The 24,760-nt window shown below is 40.0% G+C and overlaps 2 protein-coding genes across 5 annotated transcripts; both read left to right on the top strand.

Moving 5' to 3' along the window:
• The first annotated feature begins 3,177 nt into the window (after positions 1-3,177).
• On the top strand, positions 3,178-6,695 carry grb2a (growth factor receptor-bound protein 2a). Its single transcript, XM_058091622.1, has 5 exons — positions 3,178-3,255; positions 4,654-4,745; positions 5,835-5,960; positions 6,128-6,296; positions 6,519-6,695. Exons 1-5 carry the CDS (start codon positions 3,178-3,180, stop codon positions 6,693-6,695), a joined length of 642 nt encoding a protein of 213 aa, XP_057947605.1.
• Positions 6,696-9,565: 2,870 nt separating this feature from the next.
• Positions 9,566-24,403, top strand: gga3a (golgi associated, gamma adaptin ear containing, ARF binding protein 3a). 4 transcript variants are annotated; one of them, XM_058091570.1, is made up of 18 exons: positions 9,566-9,676; positions 10,230-10,314; positions 10,429-10,504; positions 15,428-15,526; positions 15,599-15,722; positions 15,818-15,921; positions 18,154-18,234; positions 18,336-18,473; positions 18,558-18,639; positions 18,726-18,839; positions 19,588-19,647; positions 19,762-19,782; positions 20,907-20,977; positions 21,046-21,386; positions 21,639-21,871; positions 22,719-22,888; positions 23,484-23,594; positions 23,674-24,403. In XM_058091570.1, the coding sequence occupies exons 1-18, from the start codon at positions 9,640-9,642 to the stop codon at positions 23,782-23,784; spliced, it is 2,058 nt and encodes a 685-aa protein (XP_057947553.1). In that variant the 5' UTR covers positions 9,566-9,639; the 3' UTR covers positions 23,785-24,403. The 4 variants fall into 4 exon arrangements, with proteins under 4 accessions (XP_057947553.1, XP_057947552.1, XP_057947550.1 ...); XM_058091569.1 differs by having other exon boundaries at positions 19,588-19,782; positions 22,740-22,888; XM_058091567.1 differs by having other exon boundaries at positions 19,588-19,782.
• Positions 24,404-24,760: the final 357 nt, after the last annotated feature.

Genomic DNA, 24,760 nt, shown 5'->3' with positions numbered 1-24,760 from the left:
CATACCTTTATTAGAAATAAAGTGCGATACATTGACTTGGTATTGTTATAGATGTATACGTCAATGACACAATAGTTTAAGCACTTACTAGCAAGACTGTGGTAGCTTCCACTCAATTGATTTAAGTTTAAGTTAACTGTCTATGAAAAAAAAATATATAAAGAGCTTTGAGGAATCAATTGCGTCACTGTATTGACACAGATAAACTACACACAGCACACACAATGCACTCAATGCATCACATACTATAATGTAGTGTATGTTACAACATATTAGACTACAACTTACTAGCCCGATTCAATAAAAAAAAGACATGTGATGTCAAATCAGAATTTAAAGAAATACATTCGGGTATTTTCCAAAGCTTGTCAAGATTCACGACATGAAGTCGTTTGACACTTCTTTTCCCTACTCTGTCACCGTCCCCCGACTACGCAATGACATTTGAAGGGGAGTCTCTCATCACCTTGGTTACCTCTCCACTGCATTTAACATTTACAAACGCCTTGGGAAATATCGCTTCTGTGTAGGCTATGGTGCTATTTGATCAGTAAAATACCTTCACGACTGATACTAGGATATTTGATGTGGAAAACAGCGGCATGACAATGGCTTAACCGAGAAATGGAATTAAACTTGTAATGCCGCTACACAACACTATATTGGACCAAAGCCGGCTAAATTGACATTGGTCCTACATAATACATCCCTGGTACCCTCTGGCTTCACCAGGACACTGGCAATCCAACAACTAACTTACCAACTCCAGTCACAAATCATCACCTGACTTGGGTAAATCAGGTATTTACCCCTTTTTGGTCAGGAAAAAATAAAATTTTTAGTGCTCTTTTCATGTTTCTGTAGTTCTGGTGTCTTCATCCATGAGAAACATACAGCAAATAGTGAAAGTTGGGTTGGGTAATATCAAGTATTCAGCACAGGGAGGTGTGGGGTGGCATTCTGTGGGTGGCTCATACCGAATAATTACTGGTGAAACATTTTAGAACAAGAAGAAGCCTTCTACGAGGAGCTATCAGACTGAATAATTATATCCAATACTTTTCTGACATGCTAATTAGTTTCACCTTTGGTTAATTAATTTTCCGAAATGTGAATAGAAAACATCACTTATTCAATAATTTGCTGCCGGCCCAGGCACCCTTCCAAATTTTACAACCCATTCATGCCAGTTTCCCCGTCCATCCCCTCAAAGTGTACACAATTATTGGGTAGCTTCTTTTCTGCAGACAAAAATAAATTAAGCACTTACTCAAATCTTACTTAAATCTTACTTAAATCTGGAATTAGCCAAAAGTCTCTCTCCCGCTTACAGTTAGTCCAGAACTCTGCGGCACGGCTTTTAACAGGAACCAAAAAGGGGGAGCACATCACCCCAATTCTGGCCTCCCTACATTGGTTGCCTGTTCGTTTTAGGATTGATTTTAAGATTTTATTGTTTGTTTTTAAGGCGTTGAATGGGCTGGCCCCCAAATACATCTCGGACCTCATCCAAGTTTACTCTCCAGCTCAGTCACTGAGGGCCAGCTCCAACTTGTGGTGCCCAAGACGAGACTTAAGACCAGGGGGGACCGAGCCTTTTCTGTGGTCGGCCCCAAACTATGGAACTCTCTGCCCTCCCAAGTAAAAAAGGCCCCCAATATCGAAAGCTTTAAGTCTCGTCTTAAAACCCACTTTTATTCTCTGGCTTTTAACTCAGAGTGAGTCGTATGGTCCTGTGTCTTTTAGTTCTTCGTTTTTATTGTAATTGGTTCTATTTTTTATACTTTTATTGCTTTGTTTCTTGTTTTTAATATTTTAATATCTATTTTATTATTTCATTTCTTAAATGCTCTTTTAGTTTTGGATTATTACTTTTTATTTTTACTAGTCTGTGCAGCACTTTGGAAACTCTGTTTATAAAATGTGCTATATAAATAAAGTGGATTGGATTGAAAAATAAAGCCCTAAAAGCTCCTAAGAACCCTATCAACTCACACTTCGTTCCCAGTTTTTACAACTACTTGCCACTCCGAGAATTTTTAGAAGTAGACGAGAAGTTTGAGCATTTAGTTATCAGACTCCTCTGTTGTGTAACCACCTCACCTACTCAATCTGGGAGGCAGACAGCCTCTCTCTGTTTAAAAGTCAACTCAAAACTCAGCCCTGATACGCTGATATGTATCAGAAACACTCCCCATGTTCCTTGCACTAAGACTAAGGCTAGATCTACCATCTCTATTTATTTTTATATCTTATTCCACCCAAGGTTTATTCCCCACAGGGAGTTTTTCCTTGCCTCCGTCGCCAAGTAAATGTTCATGTGATTGGTTCCCTATTTCCATATGTGACCTTCATGTGAAAAGCGTCATGAGGTAACTGCTGTTGTGATCTGGCGCTATATAGATAAATGGAATTGAATTGAACTGTGTCCAGCTCGCTATGCTACTCAGCGAGAAATTGTTGTGTGAATCATTTCACCCACAGAATGCCACCCCACGCCTCCCCGTGCTGAATACTTGGTATTACCCAACCCAACTTTCACTATTTGCTGTATGTTTCTCATGGTTGTTCATCAAGATAAAAACTACTTTTGGGTTTTCATTCATTCATTCATTTTCTACCGCTTATCGGGGGGGGGGTGTGCTGGAGCCCATCCCAGCTGTCTTCGGGTGAGAGGCGGGGTACACACTGGACTGGTTGCCAGCCAATCACAGGGCACATATAGACAAACAACCATTCACACTCACATTCATACCTATGGACAATTTAAAGTTGTGAATTAACCTAGCATGTTTTTGGAATGTGGGAGGAAACCGGAGTACCTGGAGAGAACCCACGCATGCACGGGGAGAACATGCAAACTCCACACAGAGATGGCTGAGGGTGGAATTGAGGTCTGCGTGCGCGATCCAAGATCCACAAAGCCAAATGTGCATGTTTTCTGTGGAGACTCGTTTGTGAGCTCACACTGTGATGGATCAATGAAAACGCCAATTATGCGGTCTACTCCCTCCTCATACCTGAGATAGCTGTGATTGCTGCAATAGTTCAAATATCTCCAATTATTTTCTTTGAGCCTCCTCTGCTGAACACATAAAGAACAAAAGCGGACGTTTTTTTGTGGTTTGCGCTGCTGAGACCTCCGCAGCAAGGTTGTACAGCTTTCTCGTTAGCGCCATGGAAGCCATCGCCATTGCAGATTTTAAGGCACTGAAGGAAGATCAGCTTAGTTTCAGTCGGGGTAATATAATCAAGGTAAGTTAGGCTACAACATTTATCGCATATAATATTTTCTCTGAGATCTGGGTTCGAATCTCCGCTCTGCGCCCTGCAGTTGGCTAGAGACCAGTCCAGGGAGTACCCTGCCTCTCACCTGAAGTCAGCTGGGATAGGCTTAGTTTATTTATGGGTTTCATTTGTTGAGTAAAATCAAAAGTTTAGATTAAGTTATATAATTATATAAATAAATTAAATTAAATACAAATAAATTAAATATAATTTATTTGACTATACTTAAAAAAATGTATTAGTTCAGTCAACATAATCCAAATATGAGATACAATTATTTTGTGCAATAATAAAATTATTATTATTATTATTATTATTATTATTATACTATACTATACTATTACACTATACTATGAAATAATTATTTGGTAACTGATTGATGTAGCCATGAAATTAAACTTAACATAGGTCTGTCTGCAAAAAATGACTACTAATAATGATGTCAGCATTATAAATAATCCAGAGTTTAATTTTCAGCACCGATAATACGTACATTTATTTGAAAAGGCTGCTATTTGGCGACTGGTTGTTGCAAATGCCAACAGACACGAGATATTGATCTTTAATGAAAGAAGGTGTAAAAACAAGACAAAACAGTTGGTCAAAGGTGATATCGTATCCTCAGGAAGGAGGTTTGATACTTCTTTTCAAACCACTTCAAAAGCAATTGTTTGACTCTTCTTTTAAAATGGAGCAAACAAGTGAAGGATATGAGATTTTTATCATGAGTGACGGTGCGTCTCCAGTTGATTCCTCTCCTCAAATGTCACGTTTATTCAGGTCTGACTCAAACCACCCATTTTGGTAGACAGGTCCAATTGAATCATGACATTTAATTCTTAAAGTGTCTTCAAGTTTGAAAACAATAATCACAAAATGAAAGTACTCCCTGATAAAACATTGACATATTGCTGTCATGGATAAACAAACAACTATGACATAGGAGTGAAATGAAGTGTTCACCTCATGTGTGGGTTTTCTCCGGGTATTCCGGTTTCCTCCCACATTCCAAAAACATTCATTCATTCATTTTCTACCTCTTTTCCTCACGAGGGTCGCTAGGTTAATTGGCGACTCCAAATTGTCCATAGGTATGAATGTGAGTGTGAATGGTTGTTTGTCTATATGTGCCCTGTGATTGGCTGGCGACCAGTCCAGAGTGTACCGCGCCTCTTGCCCGAAGACAGCCAGGATAGGCTCCAGCACCCCCAGCGACCATCGTGAGGATAAGCGATACAAAATGAATGAATCATGAAATGAAATGTTCATTGAACAGTTCACATTCATGTATTTGCTGGGTATTGTGTACATTATGACATTTTAATAGTTCCATCTTTGTCTTCTTTTCTCTTCTGATTTCCACAGGTTTTGAAAAAGGATAGTAATTGGTGCAGGGCGGAACTAAATGGAAGCGAGGGCTTTGTTCCCAGCGACTATATCAAGTTAAAACCACATGAGTAAGCCATACTTAACTTGTACGCAGTCATTATTATTTGTGACGTCACAGAGGGGCGGACTTCCTTGTATGGTTCATAGTTAGGAAGCACTTTGTGCGTGTGACCAACCACAGCGGAGTAGGCATGGCCGGAGGCGGGCCGTGGGTGGAATAAATTAAAACAGACTGTTTTGGTTATTGTGTGTAGCTGCTCTATAGGAGACCACAACTCAATACAAAAGGGTCGAAAAACGAGCATAACAGGTCCCCTTTAAACTGATCTTAAAAATTTGATCTGGAGTGTATTGTGAACAGAAAATACAGTTGTTTTGAAAGAGGAGTGTTAATAATAATAATAATAATAATAATAATAATAATAATAATAATAATAATAATAATAATAATAATAATAATAATAATAATAATAATAATAATAATAATAATAATAATAATAATAATAATAATAATAATAATAATACAGTGCCTGTAGGGGTGTTATATCATGTCTACAGGACTCTAATAATGTTTAAAAAACATATTTTTAAAAGTCAGAAACAAGTTTTTCATGCTCTAAATACAAAAATATTTTCATAGTTTCATTTGTCTTGGTCAGGCGGCTGCACGGCGAATGAGTGGTTAGCACACAGGCCTCACAGGTAGGAGACCCGAGTTCAATTCCACCCTCGGCCATCTCTGTGTGGAGTTTGCATGTTCTCCCCGTGCATGCGTGGGTTTTCTCCGGGTACTCCGGTTTCCTCCCACATTCCAAAAACATGCTAGGTTAATTGGCGACTCCAAATCGTCCATAGGTATGAATGTGAGTGTGAATGGTTGTTTGTCTATATGTGCCCTGTGATTGGCTGGCGACCAGTCCAGGGTGTACCCTGCCTCCCCCCTGAAGACAGCTGGGATAGGCTCCAGCACCCCCGTGACCCTCATGAGGAAAAAGCGGTAGAAAATGAATGAATGAAAATGGTACTCCAAATTGTCCATAGGTATGAATTAACCACGATAAACAAGGAACGATTGTAGTACAAATAGTATTAGTCGCCTGTTGCTTGATGCTCACTCTCCTAAGCACTAATCTTGTTCTATACTCTCTTTATTACAGTTGGTTCAATGAGACAATTAGTGAAGCCGAAGCTGAAGAAGTCCTGATGAAAGCCAAGAGTCACAATACAAACTTCCTCATACGGGAAAGCAAGGCCACACCAGGAGATTTTGAGCTATCTGTCAAGTCAGTGCGCCTTTCATTGACACCAACACAGCATATTATTTCACATTATGAACGCGCATAACAATCAATAACAAACAATTAGTTTAATATTAATCACCAATAATAATTCCCTTATTTTACAGAGCGGTTCAATTGATGCTTATGGACATTTTTTTGTTTGTTTTAAGGGATGAACATAGTGTGCGGCATTTCAGAGTACTTCGGGATCATGCAGGACGTTATTTCTTGTGGTTGGTGAAGTTCGATTCTCTAAACGAACTTGTATCATATCACCACACTTCTTCAGTCGCACGGGATCAAAGGCTGCTGCTCAGGTCCAAAAGCGCCGAAGACCAGGTGACAAACATATGTGCTATCATTTTGATGTTCATAGGTTTTCAATGAAGTGAGTCCATTTATCTGAAAGTACACATCCGTCAATTTTTGATGTAAATGTATGAATTATGTACTATATCAAGTAGGGTAAATCTGATGCATTGCAACATGGTAACATGTAATGTGCTCCTGATATCCAATATACACTTAAAAAAAAGCCAATGTCTTTGCTACCATCTGTAGAGCGGACATTATGAGGCGCTCTATGACTTTGAGCCGCTGGAAGAAGGTGACCTAGCCTTCAAGAAAGGAGACCTCGTTGAGGTGTTGGATGGTTCCAATAACAACTGGTGGAAAGGAGTGTGCAACGGAAAGACGGGCATGTTCCCATCCACATACGTGACTCCACAAAAAAAATAGATGGGACAAGGTCACATACTTTCTTGAGTTGCATGTGAACAAGTGTTTATCACCTAACAAAACTAACAAATATGATTTTGATTTTGATACAGTTTGCTTCTTTTAAAATGATTGGTGTATTTTTTAATACTTTTATGGAACTAATGTGTCTGACTACCAGTATATCTTATGTGAACTTTGTGTGTGGGGTTTTTTTTTGTGGTGTTCCACAGGGGTCAATCTTGAATCTCCTATTGTTCAATCTCTATTTACTTCCTTTAGGCCAACTAATACTCCTGCAGATATTACTTTGTCACTGCATTTAAAGGGGATCTATTATGCTTATTCATCAGCCCTTTGTATTGAGTGGTGGACTCCTACAGAGCAGCTACACATAATAACGAGCACAGAAATCTGCACCTATTCAGGTGTATTTTTTTGGAGTTTGTGTTTCCTGTGAAAACGGTCTGTTTTAATGTATTCCACCTTCCAGGCACGGCCACTTTTTGTGCAAATAACTTTATAGGAGTTGGTAATAAATGGTGATTTATTTTTTATTAAATGTCAGCTTTTAAGAAACTGTCACATATGTTGGATCCCGGATCTGATCCAGACGTAGAGAGTAGACAGTTCAAAATTTCTCAAGAAAAGAGGTTACTTCACGACGTCTCTCTATGGTAGCTTTAGCATTTTAGCATTACGTCGTTAACCTATCATGTGTTTTGCGGCACTACCAGTGTGTAAAAAAACCTGGGTACAACCACTAATTGTGGTGAGAAAAGGCTATGAGCAACCCCGCTTCCTGTATGCTATACAGTCAAGCACTTTTACTCAATGACTTACACAAAATAAACACAGTTAGGACACTGATAAATTGTTACTGCTTGCTATTTTGACTCTTTTGACACAGCTAAGTAACGTTGGAAAGGCAACCAGCTTCAGCAAGTTGTGGGCTAGTCCAGCTACATATTGGCCAATGTTCACAAAACAGTCCAGTGTGAAATGCATTTGACAGATTAAAATGCATGTTCTTTACCCTTCTTTTCTGTAAAGCACTTTGAACTACTTTGTGTACAAATTGGGCTCTATAAATAAACCTATAAACCTGCTTTGCTGCAATGTTTTTGTTATTTTTTAAGTAAATTTTCTTAATTTATTTTAAGTGATAGGTTGTACTCCTCAGGGAGAACATTTGGACTCAATGAACAATGCAAAATTGTGTCACTGCCCAGACAGCAAATAGACATTGAAACAAGTAAAATCAACATCAATTGTCAAGGTTAGATCATTGAATCATTGTCAGATTTCAACATTAATTTAACATTAATATTAATATTGAAACTATGTTGATTTCATAAACAGATACAATACATAATACTTGTATATTAGTTCATTTAGATATTTTCATGCTTCAAATTGATTATTTTCTGCACAAAATACGATAAATTTGTTTAAATATGCACATTTCATCAACCAAAAGTAGACAATATTCAACCACGAATCAGCATAATTTATTCATTAATATATTACTATATTTTGTATGACTAGCCCAGGGGTGGGCAAACTACGGCCCGGGGGCCACATCCGGCCCGCCAAGTGTTTGAATACGGCCCGCCTGTTCTTTCCAAAGTATTTCATTTAAACTCAACATACAACCTGGCATCACGGCTTGAGCCAACCTTTTGATGGTGGAAGTAGCTGTTTTATCAATTTTGTTATTTGATGTGGTCTGTCGTTTACAAAATTCATTCATTCATTCATTTTCTACCGCTTATCCTCACTGGGCTCCAAAATGATTGTTTGTCTATATGTGCCCTGTGATTGGCTAGCGACCAGTCCAGGATGTACCCCGCCTCTCACCCGAAGACAGCAGTTTACAAAATGCTTCTGAAAAAAGGGACACAAACACATAATAATAAAAATAATAATAATAAAATAATTAATTCATTCATTCATTTTCTACCGCTTTTTCCTCACGAGGGTCGCGGGGGATGCTGGAGCCTATCCCAGCTGTCTATGGGCAAGAGGCGGGGTACACCCTGGACTGGTGGCCAGCCAATCACAGGGCACATATAGACAAACAACCATTCACACTCACATTCATACCTATGGACAATTTGGAGTGGCCAATTAACCTAGCATGTTTTTGGAATGTGGGAGGAAACCGGAGTACCCGGAGAAAACCCACGCATGCACGGGGAGAACATGCAAACTCCACACAGAGATGGCCGAGGGTGGAATTGAACCCTGGTCGCCTCGCTGTGAGGTCTGCGCACTAACCTAATAATAATAATAAATGTAAATTTATAACGCACTTTACATCAAATAAATGATCTCAAAATGCATATATAGCAGATTGCATGACACTTTTACGTGTAAAAATGGACTGTTACGTGTAAAATACTATAGAGTCTGCCCCCCCCCCCCCCCCCCCCCCGTCAATTTTGTTAAATCAATGTGGCCCGCGAGTCAAAAAGTTTGTCCACCCCTGGACTAGCCTATGGGTTATTAATTATTTAACACATTAAAATTGTGTTTTCTTGTATAAAAATTACGTTTCATATTAGAAGACAGAAAATAGTCCAGTATAACATGCACCTACTTTAATTTCTTCTTAATATTACGTATCTATTTAATTAATTATTTGCATGAATCCAGACCGTGCATATGTAATAGGCCTTTGTTGTATTTTAAGAAAGTATTTATTTTGTAGCCTGTAAATTACTGACAAATGGAAGGCGCCTGTGCACGTCAAAAGTAACGTTTCTATCTGTGTCGTGTGTTACGACTGTGTGTAGAAACACAAGACCACAAGACGAAGCATAAACATAAAGACAAATTGTAGAAGGTTACTATTAGTTATTGACGCATGAGCATTGAGTGACAGGTAACGTGGTGACAGCCATTCGTCCCAAAGCATGTGAACGCATCAGCCAACCGGCGTTGTTTACACGAGAACTCCAACATGGCGGCTGGTAGCGAGTCGCTGGAGTCTTGGCTGAGTAAGTGTACTTTAACAGTCCCTTTTCGCCCTCTAAACTACTTATATAAAGTAAATGTGTGTTTTAGCGTCATGTTTGCATCGCTACCGGTGACCAAAACTTGAGTTAAATCCCCCTTTAAAAAGTTTGAATTGCTAATATGTCTGTGTTCCTCAGGTTAGTCATACAGCTGTTGGCAATTGTCGGACAAGCTGCGCAGCGTTTGTTTTGTCATGAACGGAAAAAAACAGCGTCACGCTGTAGTTTTGGTTATTTTGGATTGTGTGTTAACACATTTCTGTTCACTGTTAGTTACACGCCTTCGTTTTAGCCTAGCAGTCGCAGGCTGGGTCACTTTTGTGTGCACTTATGTTGTGTTCATATTCATGTTTTATATTCAAAGGCGGATCACTGCTAAAGTTAAGTGTTACTGTTAAAAATGTGAAACATTACATGCACAATACGAGATCTCTATCAAATACTGAAATGTTCTGAATCACATATTTATGATTATTTTTCCTGCAATGGTGTCGAACTTTACTGCGTAATACTTTTTCTCCTCACTGCCTTTTAGACAAGGCCACCAGTCCTTCCAACCGACAAGACGACTTGGAGAATATTATGGGATTCTGTAACCAAATCAACAAGGAGCTTGAGGGGTATGATTATGAATCAGCGTAAATGTTTCTCATAACAAATTGTGCTAGTACAATGTAGCTACTCAGTTTGGTCATTTTTGTAATTGTTTGTATTGTGTGCCATTACTTCTCCAGACCACAAATAGCCGTTCGACTGTTGGTACACAAGATCCATTCACCACAAGAATGGGAGGCACTACAAGCCTTGACGGTGCGTCCTTTTCTGCATTCTTACACTCTCCTCATTTGATATATTTGGATTTATAGTCAATTTCTTTTGCTGGTAGGGAATAATAATAATAATAATAATACATTTTATTTGTATAGCGCTTTTCAAGATACTCGAAGACACTTTACAAAAGAATGAAGTTGAATAGAGCAAGTAAACAGAATAAAAGACACACCAAAATACAACATTCATTGGTTAACACACAGTTAAAAAAGCGGGGCGGGGCACAGCAGTCAGATATAGAAGGTTAGACATTAAAAACAGATTTAAAGAGGTAGGTTTTGAGTTGTTTTTTGAAGGTGGGAAGGTCAGGGCAAGCACGGAGTGAATGGGGCAAAGAGTTCCAGAGAGTCGGGGCAGCGATGGAGAAGGCTCTGTCTCCCCAGGTTCGGAGCTTGGTCTTACAGGGGAGTGCCAGGAGGTTTGAGTCTGAGGAGCGAAGGGGACGCGGGGGATTATGTGGATGGAGGAGGTCTGTGAGATATGGGGGGTCAGATCGTGGAGGGCTTTGTAGGTGATGAGAAGAATTTGGAAATGAATGCGTTGAGGGACGGGAAGCCAGTGGAGGTTTTGGAGGACAGGGGTAATGTGTTCACGGGAGCGGGTGGAGGTGAGGAGGCGGGCAGCGGAGTTCTGAATATATTGTAGTTTGTTGAGGGTTTTGGATGGTGTACCGTAGAGAATGCTGTTGCAGTAGTCGATTCTGGAGGTGATGAATGCATGGATTAGGGATTCAGCGGCAGAGAATGTACAGTGCATCCGGAAAGTATTCACAGCGCTTCACTTTTTCTACATTTTGTCATGTGACAGCCTCATTCCAAACTGTATTAAATTAATCTCTTACCTCAAAATTCTACACAAAATACTCCATTATAACATGTTTTGAATTTATTAAAAATCGAAAACAAAAAATCACATTTACATAAGTATTCACAGCCTTTGCTTAATACTTTGTTGATCCACCTTTGGCAGCAATTACAGCCTCAAGTCTTTTTGAATATGATCCCACAAGTTTAGCACACCTATCTTTAGGCAGTTTTGCCCATTCTTCTTTGCAATAAGTCTCAAGCTCCATCAGGTTGGATGGGAGACGTCTGTGCACAGCCATTTTCAGATCTCTCCAGAGATGTTCCATCGGATTCAAGTCTGGACTCTGGCTGGGCCACTCCAGGACATTCACGGAGTGGTTCTGAAGCCAATCTTTTGAGATCTTGGCTGTGTGCTTCGGGTCGTTGTCCTGCTGAAAAATGAACCTTCGCCCCAGCCTGAGGTCAAGAGCGCTCTGGAGCAGGTTTTCATCCAGGATATCTCTATATATTGCTGCATTCATTTTTCCTTCTATCCTGACTAGTCTGCCAGTTCCTGCTGCTGAAAAACATCCCCACAGCATGATGCTGCCACCACCATGCTTCACTGTAGGGATGGTATTGGCCTGGTGATGAGCAGTGCCTGGTTTCCTCCAAACATGGCGCCTGGCATTCACACCAAAGAGTTCAATCTTTGTCTCATCAGACCAGAGAATTTTGTTTCTCATGGTCTGAGAGTCATTCAGGTGCTTTTTGGCAAATTCCAGACGGGCTGCCATGTTCCTTTTACTAAGGAGTGGCTTTCGTCTGGCCACTCTACCATACAGGCCTGATTGGTGGATTGCTGCAGAGATGGTTGTCCTTCTGGAAGGCTCTCCTCTCTCCACAGAGGAACGCTGGAGCTCTGACAGAGTGACCATCGGGGCCTTGGTCACCTCCCTGACTAAGGCCCTTCTTCCCCGATCGCTCAGTTTAGAAGGCCGGCCAGCTCTAGGAAGAGTCCTGGTGGTTCCAAACGTCTTCCATTTACGAATAATGGAGGCCACTGTGCTCATTGGGACCTTCAAAGCAGCAGACATTTTTCTGTATCCTTCCCCAGATTTGTGCCTCAAGACAATCCTGTCTCGCAGGTCTACAGACAGTTCTTTTGACTTCATGCTTGGTGTTTGTGCTCTGACATGCACAGTCAACTGTGGGACCTTATATAGACAGGTGTGTGCCTTTCCAAATCATGTCCAATCAACTGAATTTACTGCAGGTGGACTCCAATTAAGCTGTAGAAAGATCTCAAGGATGATCAGTGGAAAAAAGATGCACCTGAGCTCAATTTTGAGCTTCATGGCAAATGCTGTGAATACTTATGTAAATGTGATTTCTTAGTTTTCTATTTTTAATAAATTCAAAAAAAGTCAAAAAAAAAAACTTTTTCACATTGTCATAATGGAGTATTTTGTGTAGAATTTTGAGGTAAGAGATTAAATTAATACAATTTGGAATGAGGCTGTAACATGACAAAATGTGGAAAAAGTGAAGCGCTGTGAATACTTTCCGGATGCACTGTAAGTGATGGACGGAGTCGGGCTATGTTCTTAAGATGAAAGAATGCAGTCCGGGTTAACTGTTTGATGTGGGGTTCAAATGAAAGGGTGGGGTCTAGGAGGATACCAAGGTTGCGGATGAGCGGGGATGGAGTGAGGGTGGCGGAATCAGAAACTACAACCACTTGTACCTGGTGGTGGCGTTTTTAGGAATTGTAAACAAAGGTGGCTTTCCCGTACGAGGCATGCATGGGGAAGCAGAGCTTGGGGGACTGTAGTGGACTGTATTTGTCCTTCAAAAATAAACTTAACTTAAACTATAATCAAAAGGCCACTGATTCATCACGGGTTGTGTTTTACGCAGGCAAACGAGTCATTGTCCATACTACCTTGTTCCGTTTCTTTTTATTTCTTTTTATTACCAAGCAAGCAAGCAAACAAAAAGGGAACAAAGGCATTGTCTCCTGTTGCCTCTCTTGCTCTGGTACAAAAACCATAGGCCCACCCCAGTGCATGCTGGTCCTGTGAGCACTGCCTACATAAATAAATTGCAGGTGCCCAGGGTGTTATCCAATGAAATAAACCCACAAATAAACTCCTAATTAACCCCAACATAATATGATGAATAAACAAATAAATAACTAACAAGAAAATATTATTAAATAATCCAAACAAAACAACAACAAAAAAATAATAAATCAACAGATATTAGAAACCTAGGAACACACTACTAAATAGCTCCTACAGGGGACGGCAGAGAGTTTATATACTATAAGGAAGTCCGCCCCTCTGTGATGTCACAAAGGGGCGATTTTACCACGCCTTTTGATACCAGTGTTTTAGTAAGTAAGCCCTTTATTCTTGTCACTTATACAGGAGTACAAGCGAAATTGTGCAATCATGAGCCATCCCAAACTTCTTTCAGGGTTCGCTTCCAAATGCGCAAACATCATTATCTTAAACTTTGGTTTAATTTATCATGATAATACAACATTCTAACTGCATGAATGGGTCAAAAAAACTAATATATTGTCTAATATATTGAGTGGTGAAGCGTCATTGAAATCAAAAGTGTGGACTCCCTTTGGATTTTGTAGTGGGGGGATACGTGGATGTGTAAGTGTCGCACAAAAATACGACACATGAGCGGCACAGCAAACAATACTGCAGTCACCTCGTTCGTCACCACATTCACCACAAAACTGTGGCCAGCAAGAGAAATGGCGAAATGCTAAATATGTATCTTGTTATGTTTCATGAGCTCTCGTGTTTTCTGAATGAAATGAGCAGCAAGACTAGCACTTCACTGTGTTTTTACACTAGCACTAAACGCATCAGAAAATAATGTGAGATAGTCAGTCATCTGGGAGGGGCTGAGAGTAGCGACGCTGCTCCTTCACGTTGACAGGAGCCAGTTGAGGTGGCTCGAGCATCCATATGCCTCCCGGACTCCTCCGTGGGGAGGTGTTTCGGGCAGAAGGCTGGGGGGTAGACTTATAGGACATGCTGGAAGGACTATGGCTCACAGCTGGCCTGGGAACGCCTTGGTGTCCACCTGGTGGAACTATAGAGGTGGTGGCCGAGGACCAACAAGTCTGGGTTTCTACTGAGACTGCTGCACCCGGATAAGTGGAGAAAGATGGAAATTAATGTGGTTACTGGTGCATGACAAACATCTATATTCATGAATGTTTGACACTACAATGTCCCTGTTGGAATTTTCTGTCTGAATGTATTGTTTAGATCAGACATAAATGCTTGTTACTTGAGTATAATATTTATTAATGGCAGGATGTATACATTAAAACATTAAAGTGATAGAAGACCATACAGATTTCTAATTCTGCATAATAAATTGCTGGCCTGAGACTTGACAAATAAATTATCTGTAGAAATTGCAGACTTGAAGATTGAAGATTGGAGATGGTCCTACTTTTATCACAGAGTGGGATATTATTTTTTTATTGGGTATATATCAGGATCTGTTACATGTACTGTATAATCATTGTATCAGTTGTTGCGTAACAAATTGCAAGATCATTTTGCCAGTTCAGAATGATATAATAATGACATAATAATTGTATATATTTTACTGTTGTATTGTCTTGTATGTTCTTTTGAACCCCAGGAAAAATAGCAGCAGCTTCAAAAATCCAAATGTTACACTCCTATAATTCCTGTTAACAGTTCTTGAACTAAAATAGTGCCCTTGTGTACTATTTCTGTTTGTACACTGGTTAAATTATACTACAAAATATAAGCTATGAAATATATTCGTATTCCCTTCCTACACTGATATATGATTATCACATATCAGAGTAATGCTCCTATAGGAGTTGTTCGTGCTGAAGGTCTGTATGGATGTAGCATTGCATAGCTGAAGTCATGTGGTTTTCCCTTAAACAGCAAACAAGTTTGTGTCAGTTGCTTCCAGACACGATGAATCAACAATCGATTTCATACAATCAACCGAATTCTCAACAAAAAATTGATGATTATGGTCATCTCTTGTTTTACTGTACATTTATTTATTTACATTGAATGTCTTTTTCTTATTGTAGGTTCTGGGAGCCTGTATGAAGAATTGCGGTCAAAGGTTTCAGAATGAAGTGGGGAAGTTTCGTTTTTTAAATGAGCTCATTAAAGTGATATCACCCAAAGTAAGTAGCATCAGTGATGTTTAATTACTTTTAAATGTGACATTCTAAGTTACTTTTATTTTTATCATTCAGTGTCTAGGAGACAAAGTTTCTGAGAGGATGAAGTCGAAAGTGATCGAGATGATTTACAGTTGGACCCTTTATCTTCCCGAGGAAACCAAAATCTGTGAGGCTTACCAGATGTTAAAGAGCCAGGGTGAGTGCATGTCTTTTTAACACCTCCTTAAAGCATTATTCAGTAATTTATCATAATCTCTTTGAAGATCTTAAATGCAACACTTATGTTTCCAGGGATCGTACTAGCTGACCCTGAGATCCCTCTTGATGCTACAATAGTCCCATCTTCTTCCGAGAAGCCCAAGAATCCGGTGTTTGTTGATGAGCAGAAAAGCAAAGTAAGAGGAAAAATTTTACAGTATTGTTTGATGAATGAATCACCCAGCACACTTTTCTTCTCCCTTTGTAGATAATCTTTAAAGATATGAACTCAAATGTGAAGGAGGCTTAGTGTGTGAAGCATACTTTCTTTCTCCCTCTTTCAGTAATCTTTAAAGATAGGAACTCAAATGTGAAGGAGGCTTTGGTGTGTGAATGACAGCTTAATGCAGTCTAAGGTCCAAAAAACAGAACATGCATTAATCCCTGTCAGTGGCTATCTAAGTAAATACACACATACCTAAGCTTCTGTGACCTCTTGCTGTCTTACGTTTTTTTTTAGGTGAAATTAAATGGAACTATGGAACTAAATGGACATTTTGCAGCAACCTAAAACATTGCCAACCCTCCTTCCACTTTCTATTACTACAATGATATTAATCAGAGTCACAATGGAGTTACAACATGTGTTAATATTGGAGTGACACCCTGCAAAGATCACCTGTCAAATCCATTTTAAAGTTGCCTTGGTTGGGTACTGCTATTGGGGAGCTATCCTGCAAAGTCCATGTTCAGCACACCTCCTGCTCCTACACTGCAAGCCACACACCAGCACGCACTTTAGCCATGTTTGTTGTCGGCTAATATTAGCGATTTGGTAAAGTTTAGCTACTAATGTTAGCTATCATTTAATTTATAGCCTATCATAACCACAATGAACCTAAACCTTATTTGTGTACTATGTTGTCTTAGATCGCTATTAGTAACAGTATGGAGCTGAAGAGGAAGAACAGAACTTTTAATGCAGGGGTGGGCAAACTTTTTGACTCGCGGGCCGAGAACAAAATTCATGGGGGGGCCAGACTATATATTTTACACATATAATTCTAACAGTCCAACTGGAATTATTGTATCTGTAAAAGTGTCTTGCAACCTGCTATATGTGCTTGTGTCCCTTTTTACAGCCGACCACACCAAATAACCAAATTGATAAAGCAGCTACCTAAACCATCAATAATGGTAATGGTTTTATTTCATTTGAACATGCATCAGATTACAATTGAGTGCATCACATAATCAGTTCACAGTTCCACATGTCCAAAAGGAGTAGGAAGAAGCAAAGCTTATTAAATCCTACCCCTCCATCTGGTACTTTTACAATCAGTAACTGTTACATTTGTTCACTTCCTGCTTTCCATAATACAGTTTACTTTTACAATCAGTAACTGTTTCATTTGTTCACTTCCTGCTTTCCATAATACAGTTTTGTTTTTTGTTTTTTTCAAAGAACGTACCTCGTACCGAAGTACGAGGTGATATGACCATACAATGACATTATGTGTACCATAGTAACTGTCAATATAGTGATATATATAGCACATCATGACTGGTTCAAGACTCTTTCATCCTTGTATTTAGCAAACATCAACTGCTTGTATTGTTTGTTGAATTGGCTCATCGTTGTGCATTGTTTGAGGGTCTTACTCAATCCATTCCATAGTTTGATTCCACATACTGAAATGCTATGGCTTTTTAACGTAAGGTTGGATGAAGCCATGATGTCAGGTTGTATGTATTTAAATACTTGGCGAGCCGGAAGTGGCCCCCGGGCCGTAGTTTGCCCATGGGGTAAATGGGATAGTTGAGATTTTTTTTACATGAAGTTGTATGACATCCGCATCAGAAGTGTAGTGCATCAACTGTGACTTACCCCCCACTTTGTCCTGTTCTGTGAGACGAGTTTTGGTGTAATTAAGGTAATGAGAAACTTAAAAACCCTTGGAAAAAATCCGACCTCACCATCGCTCGGTGTAACTTTTTCTCTCATCGTATCACTACGCGTCCAGTATTGTCTTGTTTTGGTTTCTTTCTTTATAGCTCTCCCTGCAGGGTACTTCATGGTAAACAGAAACAGTGTGCAACATGCATTTGTTAATCATGGTCAACTAGATTCATCTGTCATAAAAATGTCTTCAAATAAACTATTCTCCTTATCATAATGTATGGAAATACAGCAATGTGATTACTACACAGTGTTTCTTGTATCACAAAAGTGAAGTCAGTGACAGTGTCCTTGTCGTCCTCTCTTTTTTCCTTGAATGTGGGCTACTTATTGAAAATGTTGATGACGGATGGTACACCGAAGCCGCGTTGACAGCACTTGATTCATGGCAGCACTCTGGGTTTATGTTCAATCGTTTATGCAGTCCGTGGCTGAGTACACACACTGTTTTGTCATTTGTCCTCCGCAGAAGTTAGCAGAGCTGCTCAAGAGCAAAAAATCAGCAGATCTGCAGGAGGCTAATCGACTCATCAAGAAGATGGTAAAAGAGGTACAGCTTTTGATCCTTAAATAATGTGTCTTCCCTTCAGTGAGATTGAGCGTTAGTAAATGATTACCGATTAACAAGTACCGTGTACTTTGCCGTTGCAGGATGAAGTGAGGACACAGAAAGCCTCAAAGCAGAGTAGCACAGTGGAGGCAGTAAACAACCGTGTCAAACTTCTTAATGAGATGCTTGCTTACTTCAGTCCTGAAGGTTCAACTGATGGTGACAAGGATATCATCAGGGTTCGTTGTCCATCAAACAATTCCTGCAAACCAACTTTTATCTTTCACTTCAAAACCCGTTGTTGTTTTTTTTTGTTGTCGCAGGAGTTGTACAGCGAGTGTGACAAGCTGAGACAAACATTGTGTCAGCTCGCTACAGAGACTGATGATAACGACACTTACTTGGGTAAGAAATCCTGTGCTTGTGTGAATATTTGACATAACAGCCGTGTCATTTACTGATTTCTATCCTTACCTGCTTGTATAATCTAGGAGCCATCCTGCAAGCTAACGATGACCTCTCCAATGTCATTAATTCTTATAAAAAGATAATCGAAGGCCAGACCATCAATGGAGAGACTAAAACACAATCATCAGTCACACAAGGTACACGGTACACTGAACAGTTTCAAGTATTGAGGCATTTAATTTTTCTACACAGAGGAACCTCGGTTTCCACATCAAAATGCTTGAAAATGTCAGACTAAAACCTAAATGAACGAAAACTGAATCAAGTTTTCCCATAAGAAATAATGTCCAATGAATCTGAACCACACACCCAAATATTCATAAATTCATTCATTTTCTATACCGCTTATCCTCATGAGGGTTGTGGGGATGCTGGAGCCTATCCCAGCTGTCTTCAGGCGAGAGGCGCGGTACACCCTGGACTGGTCGCCAGCCAATCACAGGGCACATATAGACAAACAACCATTTGCACTCACATTCATACCTATGGACAATTTGACCTCGGGTCTCCTAGCTGTGAGGCCTGCGCGCTAACCACTCAGTCCGCCGTGCAGCCCACACCCAAATAAATATATAATAAAACACACCTCCTGGAAAAAAAACAAGGACACATTGCTTGTGTTCTATTCACATAGACTTTGCCAGTTCGAAATTACAGAAGTCTACTTCCGTTTGTGCTCCCCGAGAACTTTAACATTTAATATTTCCTCACATTATTGGTGTCAGAGCGCAGCAAAACCATAATCTTAAAGCCAAATCAAATACAAAAAGCCACTGGCGTGTGCTGTAATATTTTTTGTGACCTAACCTTCTCAACTTTGCTTTACAGCAAAGCAAAAGCAATCATGAGATGACTAACAGTGTATTGTCTCTTTCCTTGCAATAGACACCAGCCGCCCAGCTGAATCAGAGAGTCTTATTGATTTAACAGATCTGGACAATCCGGGTGTGTCCAAAGTACCTTTCGCATTGTCTATGTTTTCGCACGTTGACCTTTTGTGTGGATCCACTGTGGCAGAAGAAGAGTCCGACAAAGCCTCTGCATCATTCTCTCTGCTAGACAAAGAGCTGCTGTCTTTAGGTAACATTCAGCATGGCACTGTCAGGGAGAACACGATCAGTTGGATATAAATATTTATCTTTTATTTTATTTTACTTTAATTTTATTTTATTAATTATAATATTATAAATATATAATCATGCTGTTTTCTGCAAATGTTGCCATTTTCTTTTTCATTTTCAACCATAAAAATAACTGAAATAATTAAAATGCAAATATAAGGCATTCAGAAGACATATTCAAAGATGTGATGTTTTGTAATATTCTTTACTAGGTGTCCGTAATGTGACTGTAATGTTTGGTGAGACACACAAGCTCCAGATTTAATTGCTTTTATTTATTTGATGCTTTTATCGCAGGTCTGAATGATCTCACAGCAAGCACAATAATCTCTTAAGCCAAATAGGATGTACAGGTGACTGTGTGGGTGAAATCCACTTATAGTGGTTGCATCTGGAAACAATTAAGTGTTATGAATGAGGGATTACTCTATTGCACTCTACTTTACCTCAGTTGTTTCATGATGCAATTAATCAGTAAACAATCCCAGGTGTTCAATCTATTCTGAACGATTCATTATTTTGTTATTATTCGTATCGCACATAAAGTTGGCCATGATTGACTTTGTTTTTTTTTTTTTCCAATTTTTTTGCTAATTTGATTTCCTAATTAGATAGACTGCTCAGTCTACTGAGATCCAGCACAGGAGAAAAATACTGCAGCTAAAGCATCCATCCATTTTCTATAGCGACTGTTTTCATTAGCACATCAAGGCAGAGCTGTAGTCTATCCCAGCTGAGTTTGGACGAGAGGCGGCGTACCAAAGCAAATAATTAAAAATGTAGTGAATTTAAACAATTTATAGAACGAGTCAGTCAGTGTGAGTCAAAATGTTTATTTTTTACAAGCGATATATTTCATACTTAATGTATATTGTACAGGTTCTCGTAAGGTTGTACAGGTGTACCTTGTTGATCAGGTTGTTGTTCTGGTTAATAATTTGAAGAGTCCTGACAGTGCAGTCAAGTTTGAGCACGGGGCATCTTTGCTGCCACCCATATCGTCTCCTCCCCACTGAGATGCTGTTCTTATTATTTTTTTGTCCCTTCCTCCCAACAAATAAATGTATTCTCTATTCATCACAGGGCTCAATGGGCTTGTTACGAATGAATCAGCGCAACCTCGAAATGTGAGCAATTGTCTACACCCATTTCAGGTATGTCCATCTGAATAATATTACTAATGAATGAAAAGTAATATCTCATTGTGTTGTGATTCATTCAGAATTGCAGTCAGGATGTGGACCGTTTTGACACCACTTCACCTGCAGGTCCTGTGTTCTTCACTACTCCGCCCTCTTCAAGTTCCTCCGTCTTTGGCTCAGTGTTTCCTAGAGCTCCACTGCCATCTGTCACACTCCAACATCCACCAGTCGGCCCGGTCTCGAGTTCAACAGTGCCAGCGGCTCTTCCTCACTCACGCAGCACAGTACTATTGCCTCCAGCAACTCTCCATGTTGCCACCTCACAGATCTCCACTGCAGCACAACCGTCACAGTCTGAACCAGCCCCTCTGGGTCACAGTCTACGAGACGTGACCCTGCTTGATTTCAGCAGTCCTAAATCGTAAGTGCTGCATGAGGTTTTAAGTCCAGTCTGACCCGTTACCCGTTACCCAGGGTAGAAATGACAGCTTGATTCACAAAACTCATTAGCACTGTGACCCGAAATGAATCAACCAAATGCCAGGGGTTAAAAATGAAGTGTTGTGCTTTTTCTCCCCAATCATTAGTCACACCTTTGTGTTCTTATGCTGGTTCTCTTTGGCACCTTATGCTACCATGACAGAGCACATCTGTCTTTGTGTCTCTGTATCAGGGGACCCCAGGTGCTCAATGACAATACACAAGCCAAGCGGGAGGATACGTCTTTTCCTGCCAACCCACCGTGCCAAGGCGGCATGCCCAACTGCCCCCCAGCCAGATGTCAAGCGGATAATGCTCTGTTACACTCCCCGAACCCCATCATCGTACAAAGTCAGAACAATTTAGGAGCGGGACATGACGCGTCCCTTGCTAATGTCTTTGTACCACTGGAGGCTGTCAGACCAAGTGAGTTCAAAACTCTGTGTGCATGCGTGTGCTAGTATAAAAATATTAGTATTAGCTAGTGGAAAAATATGTCCATCACTCTTAATATTACGGAATTATTGTGTAAAAACCATAAAATGTTTATTTTTCTTACTGATCAGATGTAAAAAGAAGCATGATGAAACAAAAGAAAAAACAAAAGACTTAAATGACAGCAGGTGCTTGGACACTTCTGGAGAATCACTGCCTTGGATGTTGATTTTTGTTCCTTCTCATGTTGTTCTTCTCTCAATACACCTTACTGGAGACTGTGTCATCAAAAAGCAAAACGCACAGCAGTTCGAATTTCACACGTATACATGTGTTTTGGCATTCCACATCAGAGATTCTATCTGTGGAATACTAAGGTCTTGCAGTTTCCGTATAATATATATTATATATCCTACCACATAATCCATTCATTTTCTAACGCCTATCCTCTCAAGGGTCGCGGGTATGCTGGGGCCTATCCCAGCTGACTTCGGGCGGGAGGCAGGTTGCACCCCGGACTGGTCGCCAATCAATCACAGGGCACATACGTATAGACAAAAACCATTCACACTCACATTCATACCTATGGACAATTTGGATTAGTAGTATTAGCTGCAAATCTATAAATATAAATGCAGTGCAGCGCATCAGCTTAAAAAATGCCAATAGCAATGAAGAAATAATTTAGCTGCAGTGTGCTGGAAACATTTGAAAATTGTGCATAAAAGTATTTGAAGCTGACCTTGGTAAAGATCGTGGGTAAATATCCTCTGGCCAGTCATTTAACAGATCTTTTTCATATGTGCTTGGCAAACTGAGTGCTGCTGTTGTATTTTAGGTAAGCTGTGTCCTGTCACAGTGTACGATGGGAGCGGTGTTCACGTGCTGCTACATTTTGCTCGTGACTGTCCACCCGGCAGGCCGGATGTTTTGGTGATTGTTGCCTCCATGCTGAATACATCTCCACTCCCTGTCAGTGACATTGCACTGCAGGCTGCAGTTCCGAAGGTAAATCTTCTTTGATTCCATTGTTACTTCACACTGCTCTCAGCGGCCGAGTGGTTAGCACGCAGGCCTCACAGCTAGGAGACCCGAGTTCAATTCCACTCTCAGCCATCTCTGTTTGGAGTTTGCATGTTCTCGTGTGACCCTCGTGGGGATAAGCGGTAGAAAATGAATGAATGCACTCAGCATCTTCCGGTTCACCTGCATCATTGAAATAAGATTGAGTGCAAGAGTATGTCTCAAAATGATGCCTTTTCAAAGATATCTGGAAAGGCATGAAGCATATTAGCGCAATGGTTTATTTACTTTGAAATATAATTAGAATGTACCGTTGGCATTTTCAATCATAAAAATTGCTAAATGAAGGAACTAAAGTACAAATAGTACCCCACCTTTTGCTTACAGTCAGCTGCACGGGACCCTGAACTGGGTAAGCGGTACAAGATGATTGAAAATGCCTGTTTGTTTGCATTTTTGATCGGGCTCAAACAAACCGACATCACAAGCTGTGCAGAAACCTCCCAGCTTGATGAAAAATGAATGTAATGAGTGGACGTGCAATGCTGACATGCGTTGTCTTGTGTGTGCTTCTGTTGAGACGATGGGAGTAAGACTGCAGCCACCCTCGGGTACACACTTGGCTCCCTTCAACCCCATCATACCCACTGCTGTCATCAGTCAGGTCATGCTGCTTTCCAATCCTCACAAGGTAGTGTCTATCGCCTGGAGCTGCATTCTACCGACCCCGTGTGGATGTTTGTTTATGTTTGTGTGTACGTGACTGGCAGGAAAAAGTTCGGATGAGGTTCAAGCTGACCTTCACGCTGGGAGAGCAACTCCGCACAGACATCGGGGAAGTTAATGACTTTCCGCCTCCTGACAGATGGGGTGTTCTATAGCCTCCCTTTCCTCATTTAGTGGACCTCTTAAACAATTTTATTTTCCCTGTTGGTCTTTAGAAAGAAACACCTTTAGGGAATGTGTCTGCATCATTTAATGTAAACTTGAATAGTCACTGCATTGCAGTTCAACGTTCAATGCCGTGGCCAAGCGCTGTAGCAATTGAAGGCGTGTCACATACTGTTCGCGTTCAATCAAGTGAAAACAAAGTCAGGCTGTGGTCGATCAGTTCAGAAATATTGACTGTGACTCTGTGGATGCATTGTTAAATATATCCGACCGATGCATACAAAAGGATGTTTTGTAAAATGAGATAGATTTTAAGTCGGTTCACTGCTTTTAATATTTATTCACACACACTATTTATTGTTTTTTGGTGGATGGAAGAATTTCAATATTTTAACTTAATAACTTACTGTTACATATAGGCTATTCAGGCTCTGATATGAACATGTAATTCATGTCAAGTAAAATGTTTCCTGACAAAAGAATGTATCGTCTTAAGCTGAAGGGTAATGATGGGCTACTATGTGCCAACAGTTCATTTTGCCAATTGTTTTCTATGTGAAAAAAATATCTGTGTATATTTTGGTGATGAAACCACCATACTCATCAATGGTGAATGAAAAAAAAACTTTTATTCTGGCATTTATGTTATCTGTCTAAGATTGCTCAAACAATGTTTTTTTTTCAGTCTATGACAAATAAAGAATGCCATTTTCTGGTAGCTCAATTTTAACCTCTGTCTACAGCCGGGATGTCAAAGTTTTCATTGACTGCCTCATCGCACTTATGGCTTCCCCCCAGAGGGTTGCTTGTAAATGTCAATATTTATGAATATAAATATGAATATACATGATATTGTTACACAGTTGCCCGTGCATCTGATTATTATATTTGTATGAACAAATCGAAGGACAACGTGCTTTTAAGAGGAGTGTTGTGAGATAATTATCAAGGTGTCAAGCAAGTATT

Source organism: Doryrhamphus excisus, chromosome 1, assembly GCF_030265055.1.
Source record: "Doryrhamphus excisus isolate RoL2022-K1 chromosome 1, RoL_Dexc_1.0, whole genome shotgun sequence".
Lineage (NCBI taxonomy): Eukaryota > Metazoa > Chordata > Actinopteri > Syngnathiformes > Syngnathidae > Doryrhamphus > Doryrhamphus excisus.
The sequence above is the reverse complement of the archived record's forward strand: the minus strand, read 5'-3'. Positions and strand labels throughout refer to the sequence as shown.

Coding starts and splice junctions, on each gene's coding strand:
- grb2a (XM_058091622.1), top strand. CDS start 3,178: ATGGAAGCCATCGCCATTGCAGATTTTAAGGCACTGAAGGAAGATCAG. Junction 3,256..4,653: donor GTCGGGGTAATATAATCAAG/GTAAGTTAGGCT, acceptor TGATTTCCACAG/GTTTTGAAAAAGGATAGTAA. Junction 5,961..6,127: donor GATTTTGAGCTATCTGTCAA/GTCAGTGCGCCT, acceptor GTTTGTTTTAAG/GGATGAACATAGTGTGCGGC.
- gga3a (XM_058091567.1), top strand. CDS start 9,640: ATGGCGGCTGGTAGCGAGTCGCTGGAGTCTTGGCTGA. Junction 15,922..18,153: donor TTGATGAGCAGAAAAGCAAA/GTAAGAGGAAAA, acceptor TGTCCTCCGCAG/AAGTTAGCAGAGCTGCTCAA. Junction 21,872..22,718: donor ACTGGAGGCTGTCAGACCAA/GTGAGTTCAAAA, acceptor GTTGTATTTTAG/GTAAGCTGTGTCCTGTCACA.